This window comes from Staurois parvus, unplaced genomic scaffold (assembly GCF_062004578.1).
Source record: "Staurois parvus isolate SC_StPar_1 unplaced genomic scaffold, SC_StPar_1.0 ptg000191l, whole genome shotgun sequence".
In the NCBI taxonomy this organism is placed as follows: Eukaryota; Metazoa; Chordata; class Amphibia; order Anura; family Ranidae; genus Staurois; species Staurois parvus.
In genome coordinates, this window is record NW_028317987.1 from 2,121,455 (window position 1) to 2,144,235 (window position 22,781).

The 22,781-nt window shown below is 43.9% G+C and overlaps 2 protein-coding genes across 2 annotated transcripts; one reads left to right on the forward strand and one right to left on the reverse strand.

Annotated features, from left to right (window-relative positions):
• Nucleotides 1-241: 241 nt before the first annotated feature.
• LOC149461852 (uncharacterized) lies at nt 242-2,425 on the forward strand. The gene has a single exon (XM_089677640.1). It carries the CDS (start codon nt 332-334, stop codon nt 1,331-1,333), a length of 1,002 nt encoding a protein of 333 aa, XP_089533766.1. The 5' UTR covers nt 242-331; the 3' UTR covers nt 1,334-2,425.
• Nucleotides 2,426-7,483: 5,058 nt separating this feature from the next.
• LOC149461853 (uncharacterized) lies at nt 7,484-11,557 on the reverse strand. Its single transcript, XM_089677631.1, has one exon. It carries the CDS (start codon nt 11,236-11,238, stop codon nt 9,841-9,843), a length of 1,398 nt encoding a protein of 465 aa, XP_089533757.1. The 5' UTR covers nt 11,239-11,557; the 3' UTR covers nt 7,484-9,840.
• Nucleotides 11,558-22,781: the final 11,224 nt, after the last annotated feature.

The following is a 22,781-nucleotide window of genomic DNA, read 5'->3' on the forward strand; positions in this document are numbered from 1 at the left end:
CTGACCCCTGCACTATATACTCTATGTTGTACATTACATACTCCTGACCCCTGCACTATGTACTCTATGTTGTACATGACATACTCCTGACTCCTGCACTATGTACTCTGTGTTATACATTACATACTCCTGACCCCTGATAGAGGGGGTGGGGACCCTCGTCCTATAATCCCCTCATCACTGTCCCTCCTATAAAAGACAGTTCTGGTTGTTTCCTCACTCTCTGACTGAGGTCCATGAATAAAGAAATGACCTGGTAGGAGATCAGAGGAGCCATTTCCTAGTTCCCTTGAGGGTGGAATTGTAAGCTCCTCAGAGACCAAGCTGCCTGATGTGGGCGGAGTCCTGGTTTGAGGGAACCAATCAGCTCCTGTCTAGTAAACCTCTTTGTCTTTGTATTTTAGTCCATGGCCGGGAGATGAGGAAAACCTCTGAGGATTGTCTCACTTTGTCTCCAGACTGGAAAGTAGAAGATGAGGACATCACACAGTATAGTCCAGGAGAAAACCCGGCTCCCTCCAATGTCCATCCGGCACCACCCAGTGTAGATGGACCATTGTATTCCTCGTATCCTGAGGAACCTCAGACTGTGCGGGACCGGGCCAGCCTTCCAACAGGGAAAAGCTTCTCCTGTACTGAGTGTGGGAAATGTTTCCATTCAAAATTCCTTGTTAATAGGCATAAAATGTCTCACACAGAGGAAAAGCCGTATTCCTGTCCTGAGTGCGGGAAATGTTTCCGTTTTAAATTCCATCTTAATGTGCATAAAAGATCTCACACAGGGGAGAAGCTGATTTCCTGTCCTGAGTGCGGGAAATGTTTTTCATGTAAGTCTTATCTTTCCATACATCAGAGGTCTCACACGGGGGAGAAGCCGTATTCCTGTCCTGAGTGCGGGAAATGTTTTTCACAGAAGTCCCATCTTTGCACACATCAGAGATTGCACATGGGGGAGAAACCGTATCCCTGTCCTGAGTGCGGGAAATGTTTTTCAGAGAAGTCATATCTTTGCAAACATCAAAGATGTCACACGGGGGAGAAGCCATTTTCCTGTCCTGAGTACGGGAAATGTTTTTCACAGAAGTCCAGTCTTTACACACATCAGAAATGTCACACGAGGGAGAAACCTTATTCTTGTCCTGAGTGTGGGAAATGTTTTTCACGGAAGTTCAATCTTTACACACATCAAAGATCTCACACAGGTGAGAAGCCGTATTCCTGTTCTGAGTGCGGGAAATGTTTTTCACAAAAGTCTGATCTTTACAGACATCAGAGATCTCATACAGAGAGAAGCCACTTTCCTGTCCTGAGTGAGGGAAATGTTCCTCACTGAAGTCCGGTCTTCCTGTACATCAGGGGTCCCACACAACCCTGGAGGTATATTAGTGCCTTGAGTGCGGGAAATGTCTTCTAGATGAATGTTGCTGGACATCCCAGCTCTCATGTGGGGAAGAAGCACACCCTGATATACACCTCAGATATACTCCATGGCTGATCTTCATCATGGAAGAAACAGTTCATAAGGAGATGAGAGGCCCCCAAAGACATGGATGAAGTGCAGTAAATGTCGGGGTGCAGAGTGGTCAGTAGATCCTGGAAATGAAGGACACAACTTCAGCCCTTCTTGGGTGTCGGAGTTGCGTTTCCTGATAATGATATAGCGGGTTACAGAGCTAGAAGCCGGGAGAGCCCAGATCTCGTTATCGGGGAACTTTACACAGACAACAAGAACTTCTGAAGTTGATGTCCTTCATTTCAAGGCTCTACAGAACAGTGGTGACCCCGAAGCGTCTCTCTGTCTTCAGTCCATCCTTCTCCCATCCCCCAACAGGAGGGAAGGAGAACTCCGACCCAAACTAGGGTGGAACTTTCATTATTTCCCTTTGCTTCTGTGTGGGTTTGGGTGGTTGGAGGAGTGCAGCACGAGAGGGAACACAGCTTGTTGTTCTATGTCTACATATGGGGTCTGGGTAGAGGGGATCCACCGGAAAATATTTCTACTCTTTGATTTTGTGCAAATCGTTTCTGTTTTCACTTTGAAGGGCGATATTATGTGTGGTTTGTAAAAGGGATTGGCCCAATAGATACCACCCCACTTAGAGAATAGATGAACTAATATGACCAGCATTCATTCAGCCATGTCACATGTTGGGATCTTTTCTACAATACTTTGTTATAATAATGGAACACGTTGTGTATTGTATTGTACACCAATAATAATGACTCCGCCCCCACATTCCAGACAAGGGATCTTCCTGACCAATCGGATTCCTTCCTTTGTTATTTCCTGATTCTATGATTACAATCTTGTTAGAAGTAAAACTATAATAAAGAATTTATTGAGTGAAAAGAATTGTGTGTGTCGGGGCCACGATGGGGATCTTTGGGGCCCAAACATTTCTCACAGGAGACACTTTACAAGACTTTACAGGTCATCCAGTCTCTGGTTCACCATGAATAATGGCCCAGAGTGCAGGGGTCAGGAGACTACTTCATACAGCCCTGCAAACAACGTGCAGTGGTCAGGAGTATGTGATATACATCCCAGAGTACAGAGTGTAGTGGTCAGGAGTATGTGATATACATCCCAGAGTACAGAGTGTAGTGGTCAGGAGTATGTGATTTCCATCCCAGAGTACAGAGTGTAGTGGTCAGGAGTATGTGATTTACACCCCAGAGTACAGAGTGTAGTGGTCAGGAGTATGTGATTTACATCCCAGAGTACAGAGTGTAGTGGTCAGGAGTATGTGATTTCCATCCCAGAGTACAGAGTGTAGTGGTCAGGAGTATGTGATTCCCATCCCAGAATACAGAGTGTAGTGGTCAGGAGTATGTGATTTCCATCCCAGAATACAGAGTGTAGTGGTCAGGAGTATGTGATTTCCATCCCAGAGTACAGAGTGCAGTGGTCAGGAGTATGTGATTTCCATCCCAGAGTACAGAATGTAGCGGTCAGGAGTATGTGATTTCCATCCCAGAGTACAGAGTGTAGCGGTCAGGAGTATGTGATTTCCATCCCAGAATACAGAATGTATTGGTAAGGAGTATGTTATTTACATCGCAGAGTACAGAGTGCAGGGGTCAGGAGTATACGATATACAGCTCTGTGTACAGAGTGTAGTGGTCAGGAGTATATCTTAGGCCTGTGTACAGAGTGTAGTGGTCAGGAGTATATCTTAGGCCTGTGTACAGAGCGCAGTGGTCAGGATTATATCTTAGGCCTGTGTACAGAGTGCAGTGGTCAGGAGTATGTCATATACTGCTGTACAATGGTCAGGATTTTGTGGTATACAGCCCGGTATACAGAGTACACTGGTGAAGAATATAAACCCTTGTAAGGAATGCAGGTATCCAGTGACAGAAGGGATGACCAGATCGGTGGGCTATACCTAAGAAATGTGGAATAAGATGAGTAGGAGGAGTGTGATTACAGGGGGTGTAAAGTCAGGAGGTTTGTTACCTCCATGCATTCTATATATGAAGGTAAATACCCTTCTCTGTGCAGCAGCCCCCCCAATACTCACCTGAGCCCCATCCCAATCTAGCGATATGCACAAGATCTACAGCAGTCTGGGCATGCTCCCTCCTCATTGGCTGAGACAGGAGCAGGGGCCATTGGCTCCTGATGCTGTCAATCACATCCAGTGAGCCAAGGAGGAGAGAGAGGGGACTCTGTGGACACAGAGCAGTGGCTCGCTCTCGAGCCTGCTTGGATGCCCCTGTGATGGATATGGTAAAATGCCTATTTGGTTTCCTGTTGAATATTTACATTTTTCTATACATATCTACTTTTATACTTTTTATTTTTCTAAATGCTTTGTATGAATATATATATATATGTTGTGTGTATATCTTTTCCCTGCTGGGCTTTGTGGTACTTTAAGAAATCCTTGCTCAAAAAATGGCTGCTCAGCAACCCCTCCCATCGAGTGAACTTGAAGAACAAAAATATTTTCTTTCCAAGATAACACCTAAGAGGAGATCACCACAGACTAAACGTGTGTCAGTGTGGCTTTCTTCATGTGTGCGCACTAAAGAGCTAGCATGATTAATTAGGACAGGAACAGATAATCATCGGACACTTAGTCTGGACTAAATCACTCCCATAACAAGCTGCTTGATGTGGGGGCACTCAACAGGAGGAAGGGGCCAGGAGCACCTGTGGGGGACCCGAGAAGAGGAGGATCGAGGCTGCTCTGTGCAAACCCATCACACACAGCAGTAAGTATGACATGTTTGTTTTAAAAGAAAAAAAATGTTGCCTTTACAATCACTTTAAGTCTCATTTACTAATGGACACGACACCCTCCGACACCCACAGACCATAAACAAAGCAAAAGTGACAAATGTGACAGCCAACAACCTGACTATAATACACTGTGTACAATGGAGGGAAGCTGACATACAGCGGGCAGGACTGGGAATCAGGGGAGCAGAGATGGGGGAACAGGATGCAAGAAAACCAGAATCAGGGGAAAGTATACAAGATACAGGACACAGGATCCAGCAGGGAAGCGGCTCACAGGCAGAACACTGAGGCACTGATGAAAACTACGGGGGGATTATATACCTTCCCAGCAGCCAGCATCAGGTGGAGCCTCATTACTGACATCTTCTGTCTGCTTGGAGACACAGCAATGTCTCCTCTCTACTTCCTCCTGACTCACCTCTCACCCAGAGCTTCCTATCTGTACCTGACATCACTTCCTGTCTATACCTGACATCACTTCCCATCTGTACCTGGCATCACTTCCCGTCTGTACCTGACATAATTTCCCGTCTGTACCTGACATCACTTCCCGTCTGTACCTGACATCACTTCCCATGTGTACCTGACATCACTTCCCATCTGTACCTGGCATCACTTTCTGTCTGTACCTGACATCACTTCCCATTTGTACCTGACATCACTTCCCATCTGTACCTGACTTCCTGTATGTACCTGACATTACTTCCTGTATGTACCTGACATCACTTCCCATGTGTACCTGGCATCACTTCCTGTATGTACCTGACATCACTTCCCATGTGTACCTGACACCACTTCCTGCCTCTACCAGACATCATTTCCTGTCTGTACCCGACACCACTTCCCATCTGTACCCGACATTATTTCCCATCTGTACCTGACATCACTTCCTGTCTGTACCTGACATTACTTTCCATCTGTACCTGACATCACTTCCTGTCTGGGTAGACGGGTGCTCACCACCTGGTGGAGCTCAGAGGAACTGCAGCTCCAAGAAATGTCTCATAGTTTGAACCTTCTTGTTGTTTCAAAGTGTTCTACAATGATCTTGTCTGGCAGGTTCCAGGACACATCAGAGTGGCAGTGAGGTGACGACTCCGGAACACTCTCTGGGTTCCATCACCAGGCACTGCAATTATACCCGACTGCTTGGAGCCGGCATCTGCTTTCCTACAGTGAAAGTATAATAATGACATCAGCAGAGAGGTAGCGGGAGGGTGGGATCAGGTAAGTACCACCACTGACCACCAATGCTGGGCTGGGGGTACACTTTATTCTCACTGACACCAACAATGGGGCTTTTTTTATCTCACTGACACCAACAATGGAGCTTTTTTTTTATCTCACTGACACCAACAGTGAGCTTATTTTATCTCACTGACACCAACAATGAGCTTTTTTTTTATCTTACTGACACCAACAATGGGGTTTATTTTATCTCACGGACACCAACAATGGGGCTTATTTTATCTCACTGACACCAACAATGGGGCTTATTTTATCTCACTGACAGCAACAATGTTTTTTTTTATCTTACTGACACCAATGATGGATGTCAAGGAAATCATGCCTATGGTGACTGGCTAACTGGAGTGAGATCCTTGATTGGTGGAGAAGGAATGAGGGTGGAGCTTTCTCTGGAATTCTCATCTGCTGACAATTGATGGACTGATCTGAATTCTGTGTGAAATATATCTGGTTGTTAATGATTGGCTGGAAATCAGGCGGTCACACCCCTAACCGATGACTCCTCATCTGTCGGCAGGTTTCCCCACTGACAGCTGAATGTCCACAAAAGAATTGTCAGCAATTACAAATTGTGGAAAACCCCTCAGAATGTCTCTGAGAAGAAATGATATTTTATCTTCTCTCCAACTCAGACTATATTTGTCTTAGACGTAAGAGGCCCAAAATCCCGAGTCCCTGTCAGGTCTGAGCTCCAGCCGGATACAATCACCTTCTCCACTCACATAGTTTGCTTTTGTAAATGAAGTGAGTACAGAATTGAGGAAAGCGAGGACACCCGGCAACAATGGGATTCTGTCCTATCTCCTGCACCCGGAGCAAATGAACAACATGTACCAGCCTTCCCAGCCCCATCAATGTACACTGTGGAGGCATCTTGTATGTAGACTCTGGATTCAACAAACCAGCAGCCTGGCCATTCAGGAACATACCATTGTTCAGTTCTGGGGGGGGAACAAACATCTCTCATGGAAAGGAGCTCTGGGGAGTCAACAGACCAATCTCTCATCTATACATATGTTTCCATCTCTCCACATCACTCCATTCTTTTTCTGGACAAAACCATTATAAATATCAGCGACAGATTTACAAATCTATGATTTTACAATGAGAACACAATGTCACAAGGGATCTATAAAAGATTTTATCCGGACACAAGATCCCATTGTAAGAAAGGAATTCTGAATATGAACAGCGACTGTTATGTGGGATCCCATTATATTCAGTGCGGGGAAATGTATCTTTTATATTTTACTGAAACCTCAGATAATAAATGACATTTATGTCCCAGAAATTCACTTTACTGTATTTTTAACTGAAATTGTACCTTTCATAAATCATTGCACTAATATTGTGTAAAATAATAAAAATCATAAAACATCAGAACTACTAACAATTTATCCTCTAGTGTGTCTGCTGTTGTGAAGAAATAAATATAATATTTGGGGGTTTTAAGTAATTTTAAGGTATAAATTATTTTTAAAACATGTAATCAAAAGAATTAAAAATGTCTCCAGGTCTCCATTGACCCCTTCATTCCACACAGTATCCAGGAAGCGGGAAACCACAGAGAAACCAAGTGTCCCCCGACTCCCTCTCCAGGCTGGGATGTCCCCCTGGTTGGGTGCCCCCTACAGTAGAAGAAGCAGACTGCACCTGCCTACATCTTCTTTATGCTTTGTCTGATCAGGATGGCGGTCATTTCTCCCTGAACACGGAGCGCCCTAAACACGAGGTAAACGTGGTGCAGCATTGAGCCCCGTCCAGCTGTAGTGTAGACTTTGACAGGCTGCAGGCAGTGGGGCTGGACGCTGTACCTGTGCCTACCAGGTGTATTATAATGCCAGCATTGCACCCACAGGGGCTGGACCCCCCATGTACAAGGGGCCTAAGAGATACCATCAGCTGGTGTCCCATTCCACCAGACCCCTATAACTGGAAGAGGACATGTTTGGGTGGATGTGTTGTAGAAGAACCCAGACCACGGTATTGTGCGGTGAAATTATAATTCAACTTTATTAAATGTGACACTTTAACAACAGAAGAAAAGAGATAAATTGTTGATTTATTTATACCATTTATATAATCTATTCTAAAAAACTGATTAACATATGACACACCCCTCATTAACACAAGCCACGCCCACTTATGTATCCCTCTAAACATCCAAATCCCTGTAAATTCCCAGAAGACACTTTCATCTTTTATCCACAACAAGCTGATTGGGTACAAGAGAACCCCGAGCCCCTCCTGCTCATTCCCACACAAGTCCATGTCACCATCTACAAGGTGAGAGGACCTGAAGGAGAACAAGACCATGACCACCAGGACCATCGCCTGACTGAAGCCATGCTCACATTTCTTTCTAATGCAGCTTCTATGGTCTCCTCAGATATAGATTTGGCAGATGGACATTAGTGGAACCCTTTCACTCCGGCCAACGTAAGGTTTCCATCAGCAGCAGCACGGCCTTATAGCTACAGCACCCGGGGGTTGTCTACATTTGTTAGGCCAACTGTCAGATTTCTGGTGGAAGTGATTCAGCCGCACTGAAGGTCCTCCCCCCACCATGTATACCGGGCTCAGCTGTCCTTCCTGCAAGCCCAAGACAGGCATGGTGGGTGTCAGTGGTGAGAGCAGAAGGAGATCAGCAAACATCTGATCTCTGATCTCCCCTTCAGTGAATGGATGTGGGAGGTGGGAGATTATGTCATTTCTGGTTTCAGTGCTGTCATTCTCCAGTCACTATGGTTTGGGAAGGAGCTGATTAGGCATGATCTGTGCTTGACCATCTTTTTTGGGGTACAGAGGTGACATTGGGGGTCTAATAATGTTCTGATGTCTCTTTAAAGAGGACCTGTGACCACAAATTTGTACCAACCCCCCTTCTGATAGAAGTCATGCTAAGTGCAAAAGAGTTGAAAAAAATTAAAGTAACACTATAAAAATAAAAACCCACAAAACAAATCACACGACACATTTTACATATCATTGCACAAGTGAGAGTGAGAACAATCATTCTGAGGCCATCGTTCACGGATAACTATCTGAACTGATAACCTATAAAGGCTCTTAAAGCGTCACCTTTGAACAATTTTTGGTACTGAAGTTTGTCACCATTTCACAAGTACGCACAATTTGTAAAGTTTGACATGTTTGGTATCTATATACTTGATGCCAACCCCATATTTTATATTTCACCAAACAAATTGGGTCATATATTGTGTTCTTTGTGCACTAACATTATCTTTAGTGTTTTTTACAGGAAATATGTATTTGATAAACAGCTGTGCTAATGTTCTGGGGCATAAAAAATGGCAACTACCACCATTATATTCTCCAGAGTCTCTGCTTTCAGAAAGTAAAATAAATGTTTGGGGTTTTATCTAATCATAAGGCCTAAAATGTGAATTTAACTTTAAAAAAAGCAAAATAAACTCTGGCAGTGAAAGAAAATACAGCAATATATAACATTTCAAAATCAAATCTATGGTAGCAACTAATGGCTTAAGAAGCAAACCCACCATATTACTCAACCAGGTTCCAACTAAACCCATCCAAAACATTGGATCCCACCTCCTCCCACCCAGGTTCCTGTTGGAACTCCTTTACCTTGTGTAGATATCCCCTTCTGAGATCCTCATTATCTAATATAAATGTACAACACTCTCCATCTGACATCAGTTTGTAGACTCCACTTTGGTCTTCCAAGAGATAGTAAGCTGCCAAGCAGTTCTGTGACACCACCCTAGATGGTGGAGCCACTTCTGCTGTCAGCTCTGCTTATAACATCAATGGTGTCATTGGTTATCTGATCCATGACTCCAGTACACAATTTCAACTTACTTATCTTAGATTCCCCATCTATGAAGGGCTCACTGCATAAAGCATCTCCAATCCAGAGAAAATGTTTCTTCTCACTGAAAGGCCAGGGGAGTATTGGGAGAAATTGAGGCTTACCCTTACAGATATGAGGGGGAGGGGCAACATAACCTAAAGCCATTGGACCCCATCCTAGACTCTGGTACTGAGGCATTGTTGGTCATGTATTGGTTGGTCAGATTCTGGCAATGAAGAAAACACACGGGAACATAGCTCAGTTAGTGAATGATGAAAATGCATTACATGTTCAGTCAATGCTCCATAAAAAAGGATAAAGATGAGAATGATGAGGAATACAGTTCAGTCATTGCTGCTTATCTTTAAAAATGTCCAAAGGTAAAATATTCACAGGCCTTCTAGGTGTATTTCTGATGGACATAAGCACTAAACCCAATGCATCCGATCATTAGAGTCCTGTTTGTTCAAAGTTTTTTTTTTTTTTTTAAAGTAGCATCATGTCTTCCCTAGTTTGTGGGAATACATTGGGCCTGTGAGCCTAATGGGACAGCTGCAACGTCTTTAATATTGCCCCTTCTTCTGGAGTTTCCTTTATGCAGCTCAAGCTTGTGAATCCTCTGGTGATAGATTAGCCCGGCATTACCTGTAAAAGCTTTGTCACATTCTGAACATTGATATGGCTTCTCTCCAGTGTGGACCCTTTGGTGTGCTATGAGATCTGACTTCTGTGTAAAAGCTTTGTCACATTCAGAACATTGATATGGTTTCTCTCCAGTGTGGATCCTCTGGTGTATGATAAGATATGACTTCCATGTAAAAGCTTTGCCACATTCAGAACATTGATATGGCTTCTCTCCAGTGTGCACCCTCTGGTGTGCTATAAGAGCTGACGTCTGTGTAAAAGCTTTGTCACATTCAGGACACTGATGTGGTTTCTCTCCAGTGTGGATCCTCTGGTGTGTGATAAGATCTGACTTATGTGTAAAAGCTTTGTCACATTCACAACACTGATATGACTTCTCTCCAGTGTGAATCCTCTGGTGTGTGATAAGATATGACTTCTGTGTGTAAGCTTTGTCACATTCAGAACACTGATATGACTTCTCTCCAGTGTGAACCCTCTGGTGTATGATAAGCTCGCGCTTAGTTAAAAAAGCTTTGTCACATTCAGAACACTGATGTGGTTTCTCTCCAGTGTGCCTCCTCTGGTGTATGATAAGGGTTGACTTCTGTGTAAAAGCTTTTTCACATTCAGAACACTGATATGACTTCTCTCCAGTGTGAATCCTCTTGTGTCTGATAAGATGTGACCTCTTTGTAAAAGCTTTGTCACATTCAGAACACTGATGTGGTTTCTCTCCAGTGTGAATCCTCTGGTGTATGATAAGATTTGACTTCCATGTAAAAGTTTTGTCACATTCAGAACATTGATATGGCTTCTCTCCAGTGTGCCTCCTCTGGTGTATGATAAGATATGACTTATGTGTAAAAGCTGTGTCACATTCAGAACATTGATATGGCTTCTCTCCAGTGTGCCTCCTCTGGTGTATGATAAGATGTGACATACATGTAAAAGCTTTTTCACATTCAGAACACTGATATGACTTCTCTCCAGTGTGAATCCTCTGGTGTATGATAAGCTGTGACTTCCATGTAAAAGCTTTGTCACATTCAGAACACTGATATGACTTCTCTCCAGTGTGAATCCTCTGGTGTCTGATAAGATATGACTTCCTTGTAAACGCTTTGTCACATTCAGAACACTGATATGGCTTCTCTCCAGTGTGCATCCTCTGGTGTCTGATAAGATGTGACATACATGTAAAAGCTTTGTCACATTCAGAACACTGATATGGCTTCTCTCCAGTGTGAACCTTCTGGTGTGCGATATGTTTTGCCTCCATTGTAAAATCTTTGTCACGTTCCAAACAAGAAATAGCTTGAAATGACTCCTCTTATGTATACATGGGTTGGACTTTACTGTAAAGCAATTGTCACTTCCAGAACACTGAAATGTCTTTTCTCTTGTTATCCTCTGAGGTTGGATCAGTGTTGAAGAGGACCCAAAGCACTTATGACATGTAGAACACGGATATGACTTGTGTCCTGTGTGACTCCTCCAGTGAACTGCAATAAAAACTTTCAGTCAATTACAACACCCAGACGTTTGGTTTTCCATGTGACTGAGTTGTATTCATGAAGACCAGCATGACCAAAAACGTGGCTCATCAATCCACCTGTACAAAAAAAATAAAAATAAAAATCAGAATTCTATATAAAAGGGCTAAAGTTGGTTTTTATTTTTAATGATCATTAATAAATATATCTTATATATCATCGCAGGCTGTGTCATCATTATGGTTGTCCTCAAAAGGCCAGTTGTAACTGTAAGACTAGATCTCCAGAGCACCTCACCCCCCCATTACATCAGATGCCAAGAACCCCACACCCACCCTAACATCACCGTGCACCTCCTTTGGGGGCAGAGCTGGAAAGCAGAAAGTGCAGGGTCTGGAGGAGGACCAGAGGAGGAGTGGAGTCAATTACCAGAGTCTGCTGAATGCTGAGACCAAGGGAGGTGAAGATGAGGGGATGCTGCAGCTTCACTGAGAGGTGCAGGATTTAGCAGAGGAGTTCCATTCTCTTCTCTGCTGCCGACTGCTGAGACAAGGTGGGGGAGGAGACAAGGGGGTACCTGCAGGAGAGGTGCAAGGGCCACATGAAATAACCTAGAGAGCCAGATCCAGATATATATAGAAAGCATATGTACATCATTGTGTGTATATATATGTGTGTATTATATTTTTTTATTAAATTAAATAGTATTTAAGACATTTTTTTTTAAGTGCACACAGTATATCCAACATTCAGCCCAGACAATGGAGTCATACATTCTCATGTACTAGCAGTTGTGGCAATGTTACAGATCATACAGAACAATAACTTGCTTTGTCTCTGGTGTCACTTTTACTTTCTATAAACAAATGAAAAGAGAAATAAGAAGCAACGTAGAACAATTCACCTGTACATGGCAAGTAACTCTCTCCAGTACAGACATAGATAGCTGACTCCGTTCAAGTAGGCCTGTGTCTACAGGATCATACACCAAGTATCGGCCTCCAATGTAGTCACCATTTAGTAGGGTACAGTTGGCCGGGTCCATTTTTAGAGGCCTAAAAAAGTTAAACCTATAAAAACCTATGACAAATGAAGTATGGGGAGTGAGTACCGGAGTATCCAGCCAGTTCTGCCAGAGAGCCATAAGTCTCCTAGGAGAAGTTAGGTTTTCATGTATTATTATGGGGTTCACCTGCTCAATCCATGCCTGGTGGGAGTATGAGTTGATAACCAGAATGCTTGGATTCGATTTGCAGGTTCGTTCAGAAAGTGCATCTAAGGATCCAAAAATTACAAGCTTAGTCTCAGCTAGGGAGAGACTTTGTTCAATTAAAAGAAAAACTTCAAAGACAAGTGAGAAAATGTAAATGAGAAGCTGAGAGAGGAGCTAAAAACACTAAAAATACCCCACAGATCTATCCTAGAAATTCAGTCTAAAATGTAACAATTACACCAAGAAAACCCTCAACTGAGGGAAGAGATAATGACACCAAAGATACAAATGGAGCTCAACAATCAGGAAAGAGAATCAAAGAGGATGATTTATACAAAGTACCCATCAAGGAACAACAGACCGGTGAGACCAATCAGCTTCCGAAATGTAACAAGACAAAGACCAGCAATAGCCAAGACAACTCTACTAATCCTGAGACCACAAATAGTGATGGCCGAACACCCCCCTGTTCAGGTCGCGGTCAAACATCCGAACCTACAGAATGTTCTACAGTGAATGTCGAACACGAAGGACTGAGAGGTGTCTTACCACATCTGAGTATGAAGATACCGCTCAGTTACTAATATCCGGCATGAGTTATGTGATGAAGTCACGCGGTATTTTAGTAGTGAGACATTCATTCATGTTCCTGGTGTCAGTGGGGTTTCCTGCCGACAGCTGAATGTCAAAAGAATTGTCAGCACTGCCCAGCAATTAAAAAAAAAAACAAAAAACAAGCCCATCGAGACTGGTATGGATTTTGAGAGAAACCTTCCATGACAATTTTTTTTACCGGGCACTTTTCCCCCCTTCCTGCCCAGGCCAATTTTCAGGTCTCAGCGCTCTCACACTTTGAATGACAATTGCGCGGTCATACAACATTGTACCCAAACTAAAATGTTATCATTTTCTTCACACAACTAGAGCTTTCTTCTGGTGGTATTTAATCACTGCTGCGGTTTTTATTTTTTTGCTAAATTAACGAAAAACAACCAAACATTTTGAAAAAACACATTTCTTTGTTTCTGTTATAAAAGTTTGCAAATAAATAATTGTTCTTCATAAATTTAGGCCGAGATGTATTCTGCTACATGTCTTTGGTGAAAATAACCCAAATTAGGATGTATTATTTATTTTTTAGGAAAGTTATAGAGTTTACAAACTATGGTATATATTGAATATTGATCAATCCTGAAGTACTGACAGCCAATCTAATTTCTTGAGGACCAAGAATGTCAGAACAGTACAGATATCCCCCAAATGTCAGGACAGTACAGATATCCCCCAAATGTCAGGAGAGTACAGATATCCCCCAAATGTCAGGACAGGACAGATATCCCCCAAATGTCAGGACAGTACAGATATCCCCCAAATGTCAGGACGGTACAGATATCCCCCAAATGTCAGGACGGTACAGATATCCCCCAAATGTCAGGACGGTACAGATATCCCCCAAATGTCAGGACGGCACAGATATCCCCCAAATGTCAGGACAGGACAGATATCCCCCAAATGTCAGGACAGTACAGATATCCCCCAAATGTCAGCACAGTACAGACATCCCCCAAATGTCAGGACAGTACAGATATCCCCCAAATGTCAGGACAGTACAGATATCCCCCAAATGTCAGGACAGGACAGATATCCCCCAAATGTCAGGACAGTACAGATATCCCCCAAATGTCAGCACAGTACAGACATCCCCCAAATGTCAGGACAGTACAGATATCCCCCAAATGTCAGGAGAGTACAGATATCCCCCAAATGTCAGGACGGTACAGATATCCCCCAAATGTCAGCACGGTACAGACATCCCCCAAATGTCAGGACAGTACAGATATCCCCCAAATGTCAGGACAGTACAGATATCCCCCAAATGTCAGGACGGTACAGATATCCCCCAAATGTCAGGACGGTACAGATATCCCCCAAATGTCAGGACGGTACAGATATCCCCCAAATGTCAGAACGGTACAGATATCCCCCAAATGTCAGGACGGTACAGATATCTCCCAAATGTCAGGACAGCACAGATATCCCCCAAATGTCAGGACAGGACAGATATCCCCCAAATGTCAGGACAGTACAGATATCCCCCAAATGTCAGGACAGTACAGATATCCCCCAAATTTTAGGACAGTACAGATATCTCCCAAATGTCAGGACAGCACAGATATCCCCCAAATGTCAGGACAGGACAGATATCCCCCAAATGTCAGGACAGTACAGATATCCCCCAAATGTCAGGACAGTACAGATATCCCCCAAATGTCAGCACAGTACAGACATCCCCCAAATGTCAGGACAGTACAGATATCCCCCAAATGTCAGGACGGTACAGATATCCCCCAAATGTCAGGACGGTACAGATATCCCCCAAATGTCAGGACGGTACAGATATCCCCCAAATGTCAGGACGGTACAGATATCCCCCAAATGTCAGGACGGTACAGATATCTCCCAAATGTCAGGACAGCACAGATATCCCCCAAATGTCAGGACGGTACAGATATCCCCCAAATGTCAGGACAGGACAGATATCCCCCAAATTTCAGAACAGTACAGATATCCCCCAAATGTCAGGACGGTACAGATATCCCCCAAATGTCAGGACAGTACAGATATCCCCCAAATGTCAGGACAGTACAGATATCCCCCAAATGTCAGGACAGTACAGATATCCCCCAAATGTCAGAACGGTACAGATATCCCCCCAAATGTCAGGACGGTACAGATATCCCCCAAATGTCAGGACGGTACAGATATCCCTCAAAAGTCAGGACAGTGCAGATATCCCCCAAATGTCAGGACAGTACAGATATCCCCCAAATGTCAGGACAGTACAGATATCCCCCCAAATGTCAGGATGGTACAGATATCCCCCAAATGTCAGAACGGCACAGATATCCCCCAAATGTCAGGAGAGTACAGATATCCCCCAAATGTCAGGACAGTACAGATATCCCCCAAATGTCAGGACAGTACAGATATCCCCCAAATGTCAGGACAGTATAGATATCCCCCAAATATCAGGACAGTACAGATATCCCCCAAATGTCAGGACAGGACAGATATCCCCCAAATGTCATGATGGTACAGATATCCTCCAAATGTCAGGACAGTACAGATATCCCCCAAATGTCAGAACAGTACAGATATCCCCCAAATGTCAGAACAGTACAGATATCTCCCAAATGTCAGGACAGCACAGATATCCCCCAAATGTCAGGACAGGACAAATATCCCCCAAATGTCAGGACAGTACAGATATCCCCCAAATGTCAGCACAGTACAGACATCCCCCAAATGTCAGGACAGTACAGATATCCCCCAAATGTCAGGACGGTACAGATATCCCCCAAATGTCAGGACGGTACAGATATCCCCCAAATGTCAGGACAGTACAGATATCTCCCAAATGTCAGGACGGTACAGATATCCCCCAAATGTCAGGACAGTACAGATATCCCCCAAATGTCAGAACGTTACAGATATCCCCCAAATGTCAGAACGGTACAGATATCCCCCCAAATGTCAGGACGGTACAGATATCCCCCAAATGTCAGGACGGTACAGATATCCCTCAAAAGTCAGGACAGTGCAGATATCCCCCAAATGTCAGGACAGGACAGATATCCCCCAAATGTCAGGACAGTACAGATATCCCCCAAATGTCAGGACAGTACAGATATCCCCCCAAATGTCAGGATGGTACAGATATCCCCCAAATGTCAGAACGGCACAGATATCCCCCAAATGTCAGGACAGTACAGATATCCCCCAAATGTCAGGACAGTATAGATATCCCCCAAATGTCAGGACAGTACAGATATCCCCCAAATGTCAGGACAGGACAGATATCCCCCAAATGTCATGATGGTACAGATATCCTCCAAATGTCAGGACAGTACAGATATCCCCCAAATATAAGGACAGTACAGATATCCCCCCAAATGACCCCTTTTTGCAGAGTAGACAGTCCAACGTACTTCATAAGAGGCATGGCGAGTTTTGTGACGTTGTATTTTTTTTGTCAGAATTTTTCGGAAAATGAAAAAATGTAAAAAAATTATTTTCACAATGTTTTTATATACTGTCACCAGTGCAGTACAGCGTCATTATATAACTGGCATGGCGGTGATCAGGGACACTGACTGGTGACAGTATGAAAAAAATATATATATTTTTTTTTTATTATTATTATTTTTAATTTTTTATTACTTTTTTTCTTTTTTAATTTTTTTTTATTTTCACTATGTCCATAGTAGTATAATGTTACCATAGTAACATTGTACTACTTTGGGGAAGTGATCAGTATTTTTTTTTGTTACACAATTTTCTTATAGCAAAGAATTACTTTGCTATAAGCCAGCATTTACCTGAATGACATCGATTCATTTAGGGTTTTTTTTTTTTGTGCTTAGCTGTGATTTGGCCACAGATAATCACATGACATGTGCATGTGATCGCTGTGACCATTCACAGCTAGACACACTAGTATACAATGGATGGCATGAATGAAGCCATCCATTGTATACAATTGTCATGTGACCTGCTGTGATTGGTCACAGCAGGTCACATGGTACCAGCAATGAGGGCTGGTACACAGATCTGTCATCGGCAATGTTCGAGGTACACGGCCGGTGACAGATCGCACTGCTGCGCGCTCTGCAAGTGTGAAAACTGTGCATGTGCGGGAGGACGCCAAATGGCTTCCACCCGGAAATCTACAGCCTTTTCCTGGCCACCAAATGGCTATTGGCCGGATGGCTATTGGTTAAAAATGGCATGGGGTCCCCCCAAAATTCATACCAGACCCTTATCTGAGTATGCAGCCCGGCAGGTCAGGAAAGGGGTGGTGAGTGCCCCCCTTCCTGAACCATACCAGGATACATGCCCTCAGCATGGAGGGGTGCCTTGGGTCAGGAGCCCCCCACAGCACCTTGTCCACATATTGATGGGGACAAGGGCCTCTTTCCCACAACCGTGTCCTGTGGTTGTGGGGGTCTGTAGCCTGGGGGGCTTATTGGAATCTGAAAGCCCCTTTTAACAAGGGGACCCCAAGATCCCAGCCCCCCGCCTATTTGAATGAGTTGGCGGTATATGATACTGCTACCCATTCACAAAAAAAATTGTAGTGCAAAAAGTGATAGGACAAAGTCTTTGACCAGTCCTTTATTAAAAATAAACATTTAAAAAAAATGTCCCCCAAAGTAGATCCAACATCAATCACGAAGCCGCCACCACCGCTACCCAAAAAAGGGGGAAAAAAGCTCTGCTTGCGACACTGGCTCCCGGATGTCTGACAGCTGGGGCCATGACAACAGTTTTTATATACCCCACCCCATTGTGATATCACCACACACTGTGATTGGTCAAAGTATTACACCTGATTTGTGGTTAGGTGTATTGCTTTGTCCAATCACAATGCATTGTCAGGGCGCAGTGCATTGTGGGGCATGGTGGGCAAACAGCTCACTGAACACCCGTACTGTTTGTGTTTGCCGAACACATGAACGGCCCATGTTCAAATCAAACTTAGGTTCAACTCGAACATGAAGCCCATCCCTACAAACAAACAATCATCAAACCACAAGAACAGCCAACAAACTCCGGATTGTTTTTGTTAATAATAGACTCCAATGGGAAATATCTAAACACCAAACGGCTCTTCCCAGGAACAAGACAACAAAATTCAAGTCCAACAACTGAACAAGCGATAGGAGTCATCAATGATCCGTATTTCACCAACCCCAAACATATCATCATACACACCGACCCAAACATATCATCATACACACCGACCCCAAACATATCATCATACACACCGACCCAAACATATCATCATACACACCGACCCAAACATATCATCATACACACCGACCCAAACATATCATCATACACACCGACCCAAACATATCATCATACACACCGACCCAAACATATCATCATACACACCGACCCAAACATATCATCATACACACCGACCCAAACATATCATCATACACACCGACCCAAACATATCATCATACACACCGACCCAAACGTATCATCATACACACCGACCCAAACGTATCATCATACACACCGACCCCAAACATATCATCATACACACCGACCCAAACATATCATCATACACACCGACCCAAACATATCATCATACACACCGACCCAAACATATCATCATACACACCGACCCAAACATATCATCATACACACCGACCCAAACGTATCATCATACACACCGACCCAAACGTATCATCATACACACCGACCCCAAACATATCATCATACACACCGACCCAAACATATCATCATACACACCGACCCAAACATATCATCATACACACCGACCCAAACATATCATCATACACACCGACCCAAACATATCATCATACACACCGACCCAAACATATCATCATACACACCGACCCAAACATATCATCATACACACCGACCCAAACATATCATCATACACACCGACCCAAACATATCATCATACACACCGACCCAAACATATCATCATACACACCGACCCAAACATATCATACACACCGACCCAAACATATCATCATACACACCGACCCAAACATATCATCATACACACCGACCCAAACATATCATCATACACACCGACCCAAACATATCATCATACACACCGACCCAAACATATCATCATACACACCGACCCAAACATATCATCATACACACCGACCCAAACATATCATCATACACACCGACCCAAACGTATCATCATACACACCGACCCAAACGTATCATCATACACACCGACCCAAACATATCATCATACACACCGACCCAAACATATCATCATACACACCGACCCAAACATATCATCATACACACCGACCCAAACATATCATCATACACACCGACCCAAACGTATCATCATACACACCGACCCAAACATATCATCATACACACCGACCCAAACATATCATCATACACACCGACCCAAACATATCATCATACACACCGACCCAAACATATCATCATACACACCGACCCAAACATATCAATATACACACCGACCCAAACATATCAATATACACACCGACCCAAACATATCATCATACACACCGACCCAAACATATCATCATACACACAGACCCAAACATATCATCATACACACCGACCCAAACGTATCATCATACACACCGACCCAAACATATCATCATACACACCGACCCAAACATATCATCATACACACCGACCCAAACGTATCATCATACACACCGACCCAAACATATCATCATACACACCGACCCAAACATATCAATATACACACCGACCCAAACATATCAATATACACACCGACCCAAACATATCATCATACACACCGACCCAAACATATCATCATACACACAGACCCAAACATATCATCATACACACCGACCCAAACATATCATCATACACACCGACCCAAACATATCATCATACACAGACCCAAACATATCATCATACACACCGACCCAAACGTATCATCATACACACCGACCCAAACATATCATCATACACACCGACCCAAACATATCATCATACACACCGACCCAAACATATCATCATACACACCGACCCAAACGTATCATCATACACACCGACCCAAACGTATCATCATACACACCGACCCCAAACATATCATCATACACACCGACCCAAACATATCATCATACACACCGACCCAAACATATCATCATACACACCGACCCAAACATATCATCATACACACCGACCCAAACATATCATCATACACACCGACCCAAACATATCATCATACACACCGACCCAAACGTATCATCATACACACCGACCCAAACATATCATCATACACACCGACCCAAACATATCATCATACACACCGACCCAAACATATCATCATACACACCGATCCAAACGTATCATCATACACACCGACCCAAACGTATCATCATACACACCGACCCAAACATCCTCCAGGGACAAAAGGAAGCCTCTGAGAATAAACTATTACAACTAACAGAGACCGCACAACAAAAATGTCCTCACTCCAACATCATACTGTCCTCCCTAATTCCAAGGATGGACATAACAAACAATAGAAAACTCAGCGAATCAACACAGAGCTGGCAGATAAAACCAGGTCAGAGCCTACCATTCACCTGACACAACATCATTCCATCATGACCCAACACCTCTATGACTACAAACACCTCAACTAACAAGGGGGCAGTCAACTAGCAAGAGAACCCAAAGACATTGTACTGAATGGAACTCACAACCCGGGATCTGCCACAAACCATCTCAGATGGACACAATGGGGCTGATTTACTAAAACTGGAGTGTGCAAAATCTGGGGCAGCTGTGCATGGGGGCCAATCAGGTTCTGACTTCAGCTTGTTCAGTTAAGCTTTGACCATAAACCTGGAAGCTGATTGGTTCCTATGCAGAGCTGCACCAGACTTTGCACTCTCCAGTGTCTCATTGTCATCACATGCTGTGTCCATAATGACCACCCATCCCCCCTTATCAGCTGGCTTCAGTGTTATATCTCCCCTTGCTGCTAATGATGGCAATGCACCTTTCTCCTCAATGGTCCCATTTTTAGGATATGACCCCAAAGTTCCTGATTATAGACTGTCATACGTCACCATCTTTATCCTCCAAATGAAGAAACATTTCTGCTGCTGCATATGTAGTGGGTGGTGGAAACTTCCATTTTGTCTGTAAACCTCAGACAGACCTACTCAGTGATGTGACTACAGATGATCCCTCAATATCGCCTCTCCAAGAATAATGTCCCTTCAATCTAATATTCCTAAAACATCTATACAAGTCCTGTGCCAACAAAAACTTCTTCATGATACCTTTAGGGCTAAAGCCCAAACCTTTCCCCAGAAGGTCCATCTTACCCGATGTCAGTCCAGCTGAGGAGAAGGTGACAATTCCGTCTATTTCTGTTGATGATGAATCATCTGTTGGGGTGGTTGGATGAGTGGGAGATCCCTTGTTGCAGCGTTGATGTTTCCTACCTCCCCTGTGGCCGGATCTCTGCTGTTTCCTTGATCCCGAAGTACAAAACGAGGTCGATGTTGTCCCTCTATAGATCCTAATAAAGTGCCTCCAGCAGAGGAGGGAAGTGATGGGTCAGAGGCTGTAGAAGAAGCTCTAGTGAGCAGTCTAGATGGACGAGGTGAGTCTTGTGTAGGTGGTGCTCCAAGAGTACGCCTGATTAGTAGATGGTTAGATGTTGGACTCCTTCAGCTGCTCGGCTGACAATGCAGACTGCAGTGTAGACTCCACCTGTGTGATCTGTACAGCCAGAGCAGGTTCTTCCTTCTGGAGAAAAGAAACTCAGAGAACAATGGAGCTTTTGTTTAGGACTTGTGTAAACAGACCACTGGACTCCTCCCTGTCCACAAACAGACCATTAGACTCCTCCCTGTCCACAAACAAAGCTGGGGCCAGTTTACCTCCTAGCCCCCTCAGAATACGCTGTGCTTTCTAAGATTCAGCTAAAGCTATCTTTTTACATAGACAAGACAGCTGTCTTTTTAGGAACTTCTCAGGAGGACTTTGATCTGGTGTCATTTACCCAAAAAACCCTTCCCGTCCTCCACTAAGAACACCCCCTTTCTCCCCCCATAGAGGACACCCCTCCCCCACTAAAGACACCCTCTCCACTGAAGATACTCCATTCCTCTTTTTTCCTCCTCTGAAGACACCCCTTCCCCTCCTTTCCTGCACTGGGGACAACCTTTCCCTTCTGAGGACACTCTCTCCCTTAGTGTTGTCACCCCTCCCCCACTCAAGACACTCTTTCCACTGAGATCACCCCCTCCAGTTTAAGAAGCTCCGAGTAGTTTTGGTTATTAAGGATACGTATGAATGTGGTAAAACTTTGAGATTGGAAATAATATTTGGCCTTGCTGCAAATTCTGTCAATCAGTGCTAGAGTGGGGAACTGTGCTAGGGCTTTGAACTCACCTGCTTCCAGGCATTCCACTAAATGATCTGTGGACACAATCCCTAGAAGAAGTGAACTGACCGGGTCTGGGTGTGGATTGTCCCGCCAGGCTGGAAAGTGTTGTAACTGGGCCATAATATAATAAAGAGAAG

What these genes read in the sequence shown, in the direction of transcription:
- LOC149461852 (XM_089677640.1), top strand. Translation starts at nt 332, where the DNA reads ATGTGGGCGGAGTCCTGGTTTGAGGGAACCAATCAGCTCCTGTCTAGT.
- LOC149461853 (XM_089677631.1), bottom strand. Translation starts at nt 11,238, where the DNA reads ATGGAGGCAAAACATATCGCACACCAGAAGGTTCACACTGGAGAGAAG.